The 14138-nt window shown below is 40.7% G+C and overlaps 1 protein-coding gene across 1 annotated transcript in view; it reads right to left on the minus strand.

The window, feature by feature from the left end:
* The window catches only part of GRIA3 (glutamate ionotropic receptor AMPA type subunit 3), a 291583-nt gene that overhangs the window by 24391 nt on the left and 253054 nt on the right, over positions 1–14138 (minus strand). Inside the window, exon 13 of the mRNA XM_027092323.1 lies at positions 877–1124. Within this exon, the coding sequence (XP_026948124.1) occupies positions 877–1124 (248 nt within the window). The remainder of the gene's footprint in view (positions 1–876; positions 1125–14138) is intronic.

The following is a 14138-nucleotide window of genomic DNA, read 5'->3' on the forward strand; positions in this document are numbered from 1 at the left end:
TTTAAGAAGGGACCCAAGTTAGATCAAAACTGCGGGCGGTGCCCTGGAGCCTTTCTAGGTCCCAAAGCTGCCAGGCAGGGGAATAACCTGGTCATTCCACTTTATGTGTGAGTCTTGTGCTCTCTCCTCAATAATAAGATAACAGTCTTGCCGATTACTCGTCACTAAGGGTACCCGGTTGTGGTGACATTGAGGCTGACCTTGGAGTCACCGCCCCCGCTGCCGCACTCTCCTTTGTCGTACCACCATTTGTTTTTCAATTTGTCCAAGAGGCCTTGCTCATTCAGTTTTAATACTGCCAGGTTAACAGCATTTCTTGAAACGATAAAACATAACTTGTAAGAAAATGCACAAATGCTTAGGAAATCGTTAACGTATAAAAAGGAGCACAAGAGGACAAATTGGCTAAATTTCACAGAACGTGGAGCTATAAAAATGTCTGTACAGCAAATACAGGGTTAAATATTGGAAGGTGGCATGGAGGATAACATTTGCTCAAAACTGAAGTGTGCGGGATGGGGAGATTGTCTTTGATAAAGAAAGTAACAAGAACACCACATCCATGCAATTAACATTCGTCACATATGGTACCATAACTTGGCTTTTACCATTTAAATTGAAAAAGCCGTTGAACTGTAAAATTAAACAGCAACAAACAGTCAGAGAGGACAACACAGAGAGAGAACATTAAAAAAAAATGGATGCATTAAATAGATGAGACCATAATTTACCGTCTTATTTAACTCCATGGAATATTGTAGATTTTAAACTTTTAAAAGTTACCTCAAAATCCACAAGAAAGAAAATGACAACAAAATGCATCAGGGTAGGTGGAATACTATAACAACACGGATATTGTTATATTATTCCACCCACCTTAATGCTGAGCCTTTAGGGGTTGCCACACCATAGCCTTTGGAATCCAGATTTCCACCAACTTTCATCGTATCACACGGTTTTCTCTGCTCAATGTACTCATTCATGGTTGACTCCAGCAGGAAGGCGAACTTTCCCTTGGACTTCCGTACTCGGGCCACTCCGTCTGCTGTTGTTTTGGTAAACACAGATGGCTCTGCTGATTTCATGTAAGACCACATTTTCTCATAGACAGCAATCTTGGATCTCTGCAACAGAGATGAGAATTCTTAGAGCTACCAGATATTAAAACTGGAAGAGGCCTCAGTGCAGTGGTTTTCAAATAGTTTCGATTGCCACCCACAGTAAGAAAAGCACGTTACACTGCAACCCAGTAAGTACATTCATACGTATGTAAGCATGGTTCCAAAATAGGTTTCTCAAAACCACAGTCATCTTTGCTGTGTGTGATGCTCTCTGATATCTTCTATTCTATTTGAACCACAGTCATCTTTGCTGTGTGTGATGCTCTCTGATATCTTCTATTCTATTTGAATTCACTTAGAAAAATGCCAGTCAGGACCCACTACATTGATTTTATGGCTCCAATAATGGGTTTCAACACTTTGAAAAACACTTTCTTAGTTCAATCTTTCTCTCAATTCAGAAATCACTCCTACACTATCCTGCTATGTGATTACCCTTTACTGCCTGAAAAAGAAAAAAAAAAAACCAAAAAACGGCTATTGGAAGGGAGTATACAACCATTTTAGTTAGCCTACTCCAGTATGGGGCATTAAATATTCTAAGAAAGTACTTCCTTATTCTGACCTGAAATTTGTTTCTCTATGACTCCTACCCTTTACTACTATCCACTAGAGCTATGCAAAGTAATTCTGTTCCTTCTTCTACACGGTGGTCCTTCAGATATTGCAAGGTTGTTGTTATGTCCCCTCTTCATCTCTTCATCAGGTTAAACTCCACTGATGTCTAATACTATTCCCGGAAGCCTCATAGAACCCCATGGGTCTTTCTCCCATGGGGTTCTAGCTAGCAGTGTCTCTCTTAAACTGGAGTGTCTAGAAATAAGCATGGCATCCCTGTTATACGACAAGGACAGAATGAAAAAAACTGCTTCCCGTCATTGGAGCATTATTTTCTATCACTACTGCTTGAGCTTTCATTAACATATTTAGTCTTTCATCCATCCTTTCAACAAATACTTATTGAGCACCTGCTACATACAAACCACTCTGCTGGGGTGTGTGAAGAATATGTGAGTCCTTCCCTCAATTCAGATTGAGGTCAAACCCTCCAAACTGTTAGTTTTTTGTACCATGCCAAGTTTCCCTCATCCTTAGATTTTTGAATTTAATTCCATTAAATTTCAATTCAATTCAGGTGGTCCTTAGAACATGTACTAAATACTTACAGGTCTATGTTAGGCATTTTGGATAATATAAAGGAAGCATGGTCTCAGTGACCCCATGACTTACAATCGAGTTGGGAGCTAGATCCTTAGGAATGAAAACCCTAGAGAAAAATCAAAAAGAATCTTTGACCAGAAGTGAGATAGCCTGGTAGAAACTATAAGCGCATGCCGTGTTTTCAAGCACCCTTTATGGCGTTTTCTGGCCTCTACCTCAGCTTTTTGGATTGTTCATTTAGCTTCTCTTCTCTGGACTTTGGCCAGCTGCATTGTGTCTTTCTTGAGGCTTGCTTGGACCTGCTCAAATAATTCCAGAATTATTTGCACTCCCAGAACTATCACCATGGAAATTAAGCATTGCGTTTATGGCAGTCAGATCCTCAATGAGTCACTGAAATTATTCACTGAGTTGAAATATGCTTGATTTGCATAAAGAACAAGAAGAAAAGCCAATATGGCTGAAGCCGAATGAACAAAAGGGAGAAAGGCAGGCAAAGAGCTGAGAAGAATAATCAGAGGTCAGATCTTGTAGGGCCCTGTAGGTCATGGTAAAAAGTTTGGATTTGTTTTACATGTGATGGGAAACCATTGGAGGACTTGAGGAGGAGTGTGAGAAGATCAGATTTAAAAATTTAAAGCATTACTCTAGCTGCTGTATGGAGACTAGACTATGAGGTGGGCCAGAGTGGAAGCGAGGAGATTGGTTAGGAGGCTATCCTAATGATCCAGGGAAGAGATGGTTGTGACTTGGACTAGGCTGGGAGCAATGGAGGTAGAGGGAAGAGGTTGGATTCAGGATATGGTTTGGGGAGACAGCAAACAAGCCTTGCTGATGGACATCTTCACCTGATGGACCTAGAGACACTTTCAGATTAAACATTTCCAAACCAAACTTACTGTCTTCCTTGTACAGCCTGGTTCTCCTTCTAAATTCATCAGCAAACTACCTAACATCCAAGCTAGAAAGTTTGGTTTTTATTCTTTCTTCAGCCTCTCATTATGCCATGTTTATTCTAACATAGAAATGCCTGCAGGGTCTGTCCTTTTGTCTTCTTTTCATTCTCATTACCGTTGTCCTGGGGCAGGCTCTCCTATTTTTGGTCTAGACTGCATTGCCTCCTAACTGGTCTCCCAGCCTCACCTCTCTCTTCAATTTATCCTCCAGTGTTCCTTTCAAATGTAAATCTCATCAGGTTACTTCATTCTTTAAAATTCTCCGATAGTTCCCTAATAGCTACAGGCCAAAATCCAAACTCTTACGTATGATATTCAAGAGTCTTTATGATCTTGACTACTCTCCTAGGAGCCAGTCACAATGGACTACTCACTGTTCACTGAAATATGTCACACATTTGCATATCTTCTACCTCTGGTTACGCTTTTGCTTCTGCCTGAATTATCCCTATTCACCCTACAAGATCCAGAGTGAATATCATGTCTTCTGTGAAATCTTTCTTGACTCACCTCAGTCCCCACAGAAGTGCTTCCTCAGCTAGTCTCCCAAAGTACTTTGTTCGTACGTTTGCTATAGAGCTTTTACTAAATTGCATTAAGGTGAGTTGGCTGTGGGTCTGTCTTCTCCATGTTTCTGGGTGATTTTGAGGACAAGTCCATGCCTGATTCATTTTGGTAGCCCTCTTGGAATCCAGCATAATGCCTGATGTATGGTAGGTACTCAAGATATATTTAATAACTGACCTTAGGCCTGATCAGGGTGACAACAAGATTCTTGGTCAAAGATATCAGAAGGTTGGTGAAAATGGCTACCAGCACTAATTTTATAGCACTGTAGAATTCTAGAGCTGAAGTTACTCTAAAGATCATTGGATCTTTCTTTTTTGTAAATAGGTTCATTAGAAAACAAACTTATGGTTACCAACAGGGAAAGGGGGGGGGAAGGATAAATTGGGAGATTGGGATTGACATATACACACTACTCTATATAAAATAGATAGCTAATAAGAACCTGCTGTATAGCACAGGGAACTCTACTCAATACTCTGTAATGGCCTATATGGGAAAAGAATCTTAAAAAAAAATGTATGTATGTATATGTATAATTTTTTTAACATCTTTATTGGAATATAATTGCTTTACAATTATATGTATGATTGAATCATTTTGCTGTACACCTGAAACTAACAACATTGTAAATCAACTATATTCCAATAAAAGTTAATTAAAAAAAAGATCATTGGATCTTTCTCAGCTAAACCACTCAGGATATATGTTTTATAATCCATGGTTTGTTTGGTTTTTTGCCACCTAGCCTGCCTTTGATGTCCACCCTAATAACTTTCCTCCTAATAAGATTGAAATGAAATCTCATCCATTGAAATTTATGCTCATTTCACATCACGTTATCCTCATCTGACACATGAAACAATTTCTAAGCATCATAATGAAATATTCTCAATGACTTTATTTCATTTCAGTAGGAATTTCCTAGACAATTGCTCAAAGAATTTTTCAAAGTAGTAAATAATTCCGATGCACAGAAAGATACAAAAAATTATGTTAAGAACACCTGTGTACCTGCCACGAAACTTAAGAAGTAAAATATTATGAAGTTAGTTGAAGTGTGCCTATGTATCCTCCCTAATTGCATACCCCTCCTCTGGGCCAAAAGTAATCTCTATACTGAATTTGGTCTTTATCATTCCCTTGCATCTCTTTATACTTTTTCTCCTTTGTAATGGCTGCATAGCATTTTAATCTGCGAATATATCATACCTTATTTACCCAATCCCCTACTGAAGGACTCTTAGGCCAGTTCCAAGTTTTTGCTATTATAGACAACACTGTGGTGGGTGTGTACCTTTGTTCACTTACAAAGAGGCATTTTGTGTTCTTCGTCTTGGCCCAATCAAATCTAAGTGAAAGGGAGAGGGAGTTAGAACAATTTGTCTCTTACACAATTTGCAAATAGGCCATTGCTTCCAAAGGTAAATTTATAAGGCAAGGGCAAAGGGGTCCATGAAGTTTGATCTGAGTGTAGTATAGTTTGGACTCATTTACTTCATCATTTACTTGAGCTCTTTGATTGCTGATACAGGTTAAAAGGTTTACTCCTTTAGGTAATGATGCATTTCTAGGAGAAAAAATGGCAGTACTTGAAGTGGGTACTTTAAATGTGTGTGGTGTACATGCAACAGATATTAATGAATGCAGTAAATGAAAAGTTAGTTAGTGGCAGAAATGATTGGGTCCTGGTTGATGACTGATTTCTGAGGGACGTTAGAAAGGGGAAAAAGAAATGGCTCATCAGTGAGAAAAATTAAGCTGAAATGTTTACCTTCCTAACTAGTGTTTAAGTGACAGTATAACATTGAGAAAAAAATATCGCTAGCATTTTGGTTTTTTTTGCAGTCTGTCTTATTTTGGTTGAAATATTGAAGGCAATAAAAGGTATTGGATCTTAGCTCAATCATCTGGAAGAAATTTTAAAATTTATGGGCAGGATGTGTAACAGCAAATTCATTTTTCTCTAACCCACCACGATTCATTTATTTCATCCCACAGAGCACCATTTTGTACTAAGAAGGAGTAGACAATGGTTATGTAGAGAGGCCATAAGAAATTCTCTTAGAACTGCTAGATAATTAGCAAATGAAATCCAGAAAGAGAAATACACGAATGGGGGAGGAACAGATTAACCCCAAACGGTAGCTAAAGTAGCACACTAGCATTCACGGATTCTACAGTCACTGTTCTGACGATCTGTGATAGACCATGAAGGTCAATGATATGGAGAAGTTTGCTTTTTTGTTGAGGTGAGAATTTGAATCTTGGGCTCTGTGAGGCTGGTGTGTGGAAGCAAGTGACTAGTGAGGGCGCTCAGCCCACCACTCAGCCCTTGGCTTTCTTTGCAATGGTGTTTGTTGCTCCTTGTCACTGTGCATAAAAGTGTTCCTCTGTAGACCCAGGTCAGTACAAGGTAACTGTATGGTGCAGTGGTCGAGAGTATGGAGTCACACTGCTTGTGTTATAATCCCATTTGCCTAGTGTATAAATGATCTGGCCCCTATGTGTCTCAATCTCCTCATCCATAAAATGGGATGATTTTTTTAAAAAGTGTCCACTTCAAAGGTTTATTGAGAGAAATTACATGAGTTAACACAAGCATCTCACTTAGAACAGTGCCTGACACACAGGAAGTGCTGAAAAACAATACATATATTTATAGTACAGAAAGCGTAATTTGTTTTAGTGGCAGAATTTAATAGCACTATAAATTACTTCAGTCCCATATTTACAGAAACATTACTTCATTTTATAAAGGAAATTATATGTGCAAGTATTATTCACGTATCTGGATCTTCAGACACATTCCTGGTGAATGTGCATGGTCTGCCGTCAGCAAAAATCATTATCATGTGATTTGGATTTAAAAATTTTTGTTGGTGGAGGAAAAATGGGTAGAATGGCAAATTTCCTTTTTTTAACATCTTTATAGGAGTGTAATTGCTTTACAATGGTGTGTTAGTTTCTGCTGTATAACAAAGTGAATCAGCTATATGTATACATATATCCCCATAACCCCTCCCTCTCGCGTCTCCCTCCCTCCCACCCTCCCTATCCCACGCCTCTAGGTGGCCACAAAGCACCGAGCTGATCTCCCTGTGCTATGCGGCTGCTTCCCACTAGCTATCTAGCAAATTTCCTTTTAAATTTATGTTTTGTGGTTTAGTTGAGGTTCATACATTAAAATCCTCATTAGCCAGAACACCGCTACTGGGAAGAACTGGTGAATGAAATTTTCTGCTTCCCTCAGAGTTAAATTAGAATATTCACTTGGTCAATAGAACATCCAGTTGGAGTCAGTAGAGTAACAGACTTTTAGGGACAGAAGGGACCTTAAAAACCATCTGGTTCAGCCTTTCCCCCAGTGTTGCAATGGCTTCTCTGCTCAGATGCCTCTAGCGGTCAGGCACTCCCTAGCTCACAAGAGGCTCAGGAAGTAGCTTACTCCATGGTGGGACAGTTCAAGTTGATAGAAAGTTCTTTTTGTTGGGCTGACATCTCTCATGAGAGCCTCTCTCCACTCCAGTCCTCCTTCTGCCTTTTGCTTGAATTGGGCAATCTCTCGGCTTCCATTTCTCCACTGCATGTAGCACTGATTTTACTGCCTTGTAATGGTCACCCCCAGTGGACTCTGAGCTTCTTCAGAGTAAGGATTACGTCTTTTTTTGTCTCTGTATTCCCACTGTCGAGCATAATGCCTGACATGCAGGGAACTCTCACTACATAGCTGTGGAACGAATGAATGTTAAAATTGTAGTTCCACCCGCTGGTCCTAATTCTGCCCTCTGAAGTGATACTGAATAACTACGCTCTCTCTTCCACATGATGTACAGCATGAAGACTATCACCACCGTGTCACCTTTTAATTGTCTCTTATATAAGCTAAATATTTTAACGGGCTTCACTTGTTACTTGTATGACGTGAATTCCAGTCATCCCCTTCCTGTTCTGGTCACCATCTCCCAGATATGTATATTTTTTAATTTTTCAAAGTCCCTCCTAAAATGTGGGCCCCAGAATTGACCACAATATCCTTGATATAGTGGTACTAGCACAAATGACAATGAGACCATTTCTTCCCACGATCTGGACATGAACACAATTTTTCACTCTGACAGGATTCAACAGGCATATTTAGATATGTTGATAGTTGAGAATTAACTGCATTCACAAAACAGACCAATAAATTGAAAGCATAATTGTCCACAGAGGCATAATCTGCTAATTCACTTTATGGTATTAATTTACTGTCAGCTTGCAGGCAAAGTATTACATAATTTGTGAAGATAGTATTGGTGCTTGTGACATCTCTATGCCTCAAATGTGTCAGATGTGTCCTGAGTGAATAATTTGAGAGGGCAGAATGAAAGAAAGGTAAGGGGAAGACGGTTTTAGTTACTTCGTACTCCATTGTTCCTCAAAGGGGAATGGTCTAGCTTTATGTATTTATTAACTTTTCTTGGCCACTGTTGCCATCATGCCTATATTGTCCATTTGCATCACTGTATGTATAAGACTAGCCTTGTACAGACATGTCAAAAAGAGGCTAGATTGAGCTTCTAAATCCTCTCCCTTAACCATTGATATGTCCACCACTTAGGCTATCATTCCTTTAGCTATGTTTTGCTTTTTGCTGAAATACAAGTTCTCCTGCAAGGGGATCACACTTTTGGTTGTTTTCCATCATTTATTCCTCAGTGCATATGTTTCCAATTCTTTTCTGTGAGCAGGGGAGGGGAGGGGGAGGGCATCTTGTACCTGGTAAGGTAAATGGGGAAGAGGTGGTACTGCCCAGGTGGGGAAGTGACAAATGAAGTGCATCAGAAACAGTAAAAGTTAATTCAGTCTTGCTTGATAACAGCCCTAGTAGTACATTTTTATAGATATTCATTCTCAAAATAAAGAGAAAAAAATAATTTGTTGACTTCTTTTAAAAAGTGGGGCTTTCATGTGGGTTAAGGGCAAGACATCCTGGTCTCCAATCTCACATTTCAGGGAGGTATTAATAGAAATATCATGCCCCTTGAAGTTATGCTAAAGTATAGGCACCATTTCAAACAGAATTTATATGGATATGGTCCAGCCCTAGCATACGATTTACAACCACTACCTAACCCACCTGGGAACAGTGTACTGTTTGCGAGCACAGACTCTGGAGTCTGCGTGAGTGAGTTCCCAGCTCCTTCACCTACTAGCTGTATGGCCTTGGGCAAGTTACTTAATTTCTCTGTTTCTGCACTTTGAAAATTGGATAAAAATATAATCTATTTCATGGAGTTGTCATGAGTATTACATGAGTTAACACATGTAAAACCCCTAAAACAGAGCCTAGAGCAAAGTATGAGCTCAATTAAATGTTCATTATTATTGTTTTCCCGACTTAATGGTGGCTTTATCAAAACCCATAAAGTAGAGTTTCTCAGTTGGGTAGCACTACTGATATTTGGAGCACTGTTGTTGATCATGATCATCGTTGGTTGTAGGGGTGTCTTGTGCATTGCAGGATGTTTAACAGCATCACTAGCATCTATCCGCTAGATTCCAGTAACGCCTCCTCTTCTCAGGTCGTGACAATAAAAAGAAAATGTCTCCAGATATTGCCAAATGCCTCCTGGGCGGCAAAATCATTGCTGATTGAGAGCCACAGGGGTAGAGGATACTGCGTCCCTTCCTCTATTCCCTCAGAATAGAGCAATAGGACCTTAGAACCACTTTCCCCAAGAGTTTGTTGACTCTGGCTTTCAAAGTCACAGAGCCACTGATGCTACTTTCAACCCATTGGACTATTAGCCTGACCTGACCAGAGACGCAGAAGACAAATCAGAAAAATAATCTGACTTTGCATGCCAGGGAGGGACACCAGGAAGGTGCCCGGAAACTGACCTGGGTTTTCACCTGCACCTTTGGAAAGGAGACATCTGCAATAGTATTCCTTGAGGTAGAAGGAAACCTGTCCCTGGACTTTAGAGCACAGCATGAAAACGTCAGGCAAAGGCACTTGGGATGTGTACTTGACGTTTGCAAGCAAAACTCAAATGTCTAGGCAAAAGGTGACCTCGCCTGCACTGAAGTTATCTAAAAGCCCAGCCCCCAAAATAACTCAGCCAGGATCATAGCACACCAAGAGAAAAACAAAGAACAGAAACCAGTATTCCATTCCCTTCCTCCCCCTACTTTCACTAAAACACAGTCACAGCGCAGCCACTGATTGTCTGAGGCAAAAGGAAACTGACAAGCAGTCTGAATGTTTAGAAAGGTGTGAACTGACGTGAAGGAAATAAGGACAATGAAATTGGGGCTTCAGTCATGCTTTAGAAATGAAATCATTTCCTGTGTGCCTTGCTCCAAGTCAACATGGAAACCATTTCCTTTGCTTCAGGGAAAAAATGTGTAAAATTCAATGATTCCTTTTCGCAAATGTGCCTCATCAGAGCTACTGATTTCTTTAAAACGCGTGTCAGATGCATTTGGCAAGCCAGATGTGCTCTTCCTCTTCTGCCCCAAACTGCTCTGATCCCTTCACGTGGTGAAGTGTGGACACCAGGGGCCTGTAGCAGCGTTACAGTGTGTGACAAGAATGTTCACTTATTCCAGTGCCTCAGTGGGAAGAGATTGCTGTTAATTTACAATTTGCCCCGACTTTAAACAAAACAAAACTTGAAGAAATAAACGTTTTTAAAGGTGAGTTGTTCACTTTCACCAGAAAGGATATGGTCAGTGTTAGAGCTGAAGAGGCTGGGCTTGTAGTGGAAAAAGTGTGTCTGTAGCCTTGAATTCAGCAGGCTTGGATGGGGTCTCAGCTTTGTTCCTCATTAACTGTGTGACCTGGGCAAGCTATTGAGCCAGTGGCAATCTCTGAATTTCTATATAGCAGGCCCTTCAGGGTGGCATTCTGGTTGGGATCTATCTGTAAACTATGTTTGCATAGCAAGCACAGTTTTTCCCAGACTTGTTTGTTTGGTGACTTTGGGGTGGATTGGTGGAAAAGAGCAGGTAGGTTAAAAGCCCTCTGTGGCCCCTCTTGACATCACCGGTATGTGCAATACAAACTAGAATCTGCAGACAGAGACCCAAAGCCACCTTTTTTTCATTTGTACCACCTAGTAATGCCACCTGAACCTTTATTAAAAGCAGAAATTTCAGAGGGGGCTAAGTAATTCAGAAGAGAAAGCAGATTATAGTTTATAATGATGTTCTCTTAATTAAAGGTATGATCTAGAGAAGAAATTGACCAAATTGTTAAGCAATAAATAGTCCACAGTAAAGTTAGAGAAGGCAAAAATGAGTGAGGGGAAGGCATTTTTGTTGGAAACTCTCGCCATTTCCCCCTTTCTTAGTGTCCTGTTCATAGGGCTGGTCTTCTCCAGGTACCTTATATGATACCAGGAAACCCACTCTCCTTTTCGGGACGTGAATCCCCTATTTAAACAAAAATTATCCCTTGCTCAAGGGTAACAGAAGCCCTTATAACATCAGTGAACACCTCCATGAGGACCAAGACTACTGATACCAGAAAAGGGGTACAGGATGGATGAGGAAGAAAGACAGTGAAATCAGGGGAGACAGAGGCTGAGAATCCTGAGAATCCATGACTCCCAAGCGATGGACTGGCTCTAGGGCTGCCATCACTATCGAGCACTACAAGGCCATTTTCCTCAGCTTGCTGGAGTTCTATCTGTCAATGAAACTTCATCTTCAGCAATCCGGAGCCTATGACCCTTGACCAATTGGACTTCACTTTCCAACTGTGTTTTTGTTTTCTATCAGTAAGATATTAAAAAGAGAAGTTCAATACTCTTATTATTCTTGAATCAATTAATTGTATTGCAGAGGGCAAACCTGACAATGCAGAGCCTAGAAAATGAGAGGAACAAATTCTCTTCTATTAAGGAGAAAAAGCTATCCTGGAATTGCAATTTTTTGAGTTTCTGCAGTGGCTGTTTTTTCCAGGTCCTTAGAACAAGAACTATTTTCGTACTAAGGGAAAAAAAGCAACAGAAAAGGGCTTCCCTGATGGTGCAGTGGTTGGGAGTCCGCCTGCCAATGCAGGGGACACGGGTTCGAGCCCTGGTCTGGGAGGATCCCACATGCCACGGGGCAACTAAGCCCATGCGCCACAACTGCTGAGCCTGTGCTCTAGAGCCCGCGAGCCACAACTACTGAGCCCGCGTGCCACAACTACTGAAGCCCGTGCACCTAAAGCCCGTGCTCTGCAACAAGAGAAGCCACTGCAATGAGAAGCCCGCGCACCGCAATGAAGAGTAGCCCACACTCACTGCTAGAGAAAGCCTGCATGCAACAAAGACCCAACACAGCCAAAAATAAATAAATTAAATAAATTAGTTTTAAAAAAAAGCAACGGAATAAAAGAAGCAATTTTGCTCAGGGATATCAAGAAGAGCCCAAATTTTCCCAATTTAGTTAGTTTCCCAAAAGGTGAGCTGGAACTAATCTGAAGAGTTCTGTTCTCTATCTGTAGGTAATACATACCTGGGAAGCTACTGATCACTGCTCCAGTGATTCTGATTTAATTGCGTGATGTGGGGCCTACATTGAAGAAAACTTCCTAGGTGATTCTAACATTCAACTTGGGTTTAGAACAATCAACAAAGATTCTACAACAGCAACAACTGACTGCCAGTTATTTGCAATGGATACTGACAGTGAGAAGGCTACCATTTATAAGCACTTACATGTACAGGAACAGTGCTTCACACTTTACATACATTATTGAGAATCCTCAAAATGACCTGGTGAAACAAATATTATCCCCATTTCATTGATGAGGTAACTGATGCTTATAGAAGTTAATTTGCTGGTTCCAGATGATACAGCTGGTAAAATTTCTAGCCCTGACCTCTTTAAACTCCAGGCTCATTTATCCAACTGTCTACCTGACATCCCCACTTGGATATCTCATAGGCATCTCCAACTTAGCGTGGCCAAAATGCAGCTCTTGATTCTTCCCCACCCCCGCTTGCTACTCCTCCAGGGTTCTCTATCAGAGAAAACGGCGCTACTATCCAGTTCTTCCAGTTGTGCAGGCCAAAATCTTTGCAGTCATCCTTGACGTTTCTCTTTGGTTGCACATTTCACAGCCTGTCAGTGCAATCTTCAAAATATATTCAAAATCCAACCTCTTCTTACCACCTTCATCTTAGTCCAAGCCAGTCACTTTTCACTTGAAGTCGTGCACTCATTTCTTAAGTGGTCTCCCTGCTCCTCAACTTTCACCCTCACCTAGCAGTCGGCAGCATCCTTTTGCACATTAATCGGATCATGTCACTCCTCTGCTCAAAGCCCTCAGAATGACTTCCTATCAAACATAGAATAAAATCCAAAGTCCTTACCAGGCTTTAGAAACCCATGACAACGGGCTCTGGGTTGTCTTTGCTGCTGTCATCTCTTTCCACTGTTTCCCTCTCTCACTTCACTCCTGCCACATGGGCCTTTAGCGTCAAACCTACCAAGCACATCCCCATGTCAGGACCTTTGCTCATGCTGTAACATCTTGAATGCATTTCTCCCCACCCCTACTCCACCTCGTATTTGTATAGCTGGCTCCCTCACTTCATTCAGGTGTCTGGTCCAATGTCACTTCAGCAGAGAGGTCTTCTTCCATCAGCTGAGATGAAATAGCACTCCCAACAATTTGTCTTCTTACCTACTTTTTTTTTTTTTCATTTTAACACCAACTGAAACATGTTATTTACATATTTATAGTTTTTGGTCTCATCCACTGCAATGAGTGCAAGGACTTTGTTTCGTTTGAGCACTTTGAGCAAGGGCTGTCACATAGAATATACTCAATAAATATTAACTGGATGAATAAATTATCTGAAAATATTAACTAGAGTAGCTGAGATTTAAACCCAGATCATTTGACACCAAAGTCTATATTCTTAATTACATTGTCATCATTGGTCTCCCTCCCACCCCGTTTCACACCTCAGAGAAGTCAAGTGGCAATTCCAAGGTTGCAAAGATGCGAAGTGGCAGAATTAGTACTCAACTCTAGGTATGTTGGCTTCCAAAGCCTATGCCTTTTCTACTATTCCATACTGCCTTCCAGTGGAGAGATTGCTAGGACGACATGAACCAAAATGCCCGTGAATTGATTGAGGTTTACTTCTTTGACCTGTCATTTTGACATGATTTTCTATAGCCTTAATCTTCTTTGGCTCAACTTTGAAGCCTGTGCAATATGCTATGAGGTAAAAGGCAACTATATAATACTCCACTAGCTTGTCACAAGGCCCTAAATCCTACCACTAGAGATCATGCCTTATTTGACTTAGACAAATTACTTAAATTTCTCTAAGACTCTAAT

This window comes from Aethalodelphis obliquidens, unplaced genomic scaffold, assembly GCF_003676395.1.
Source record: "Aethalodelphis obliquidens isolate GAN/ISIS:26980383/991018 unplaced genomic scaffold, ASM367639v1 scaffold77, whole genome shotgun sequence".
Classification (NCBI taxonomy): Eukaryota; Metazoa; Chordata; class Mammalia; order Artiodactyla; family Delphinidae; genus Aethalodelphis; species Aethalodelphis obliquidens.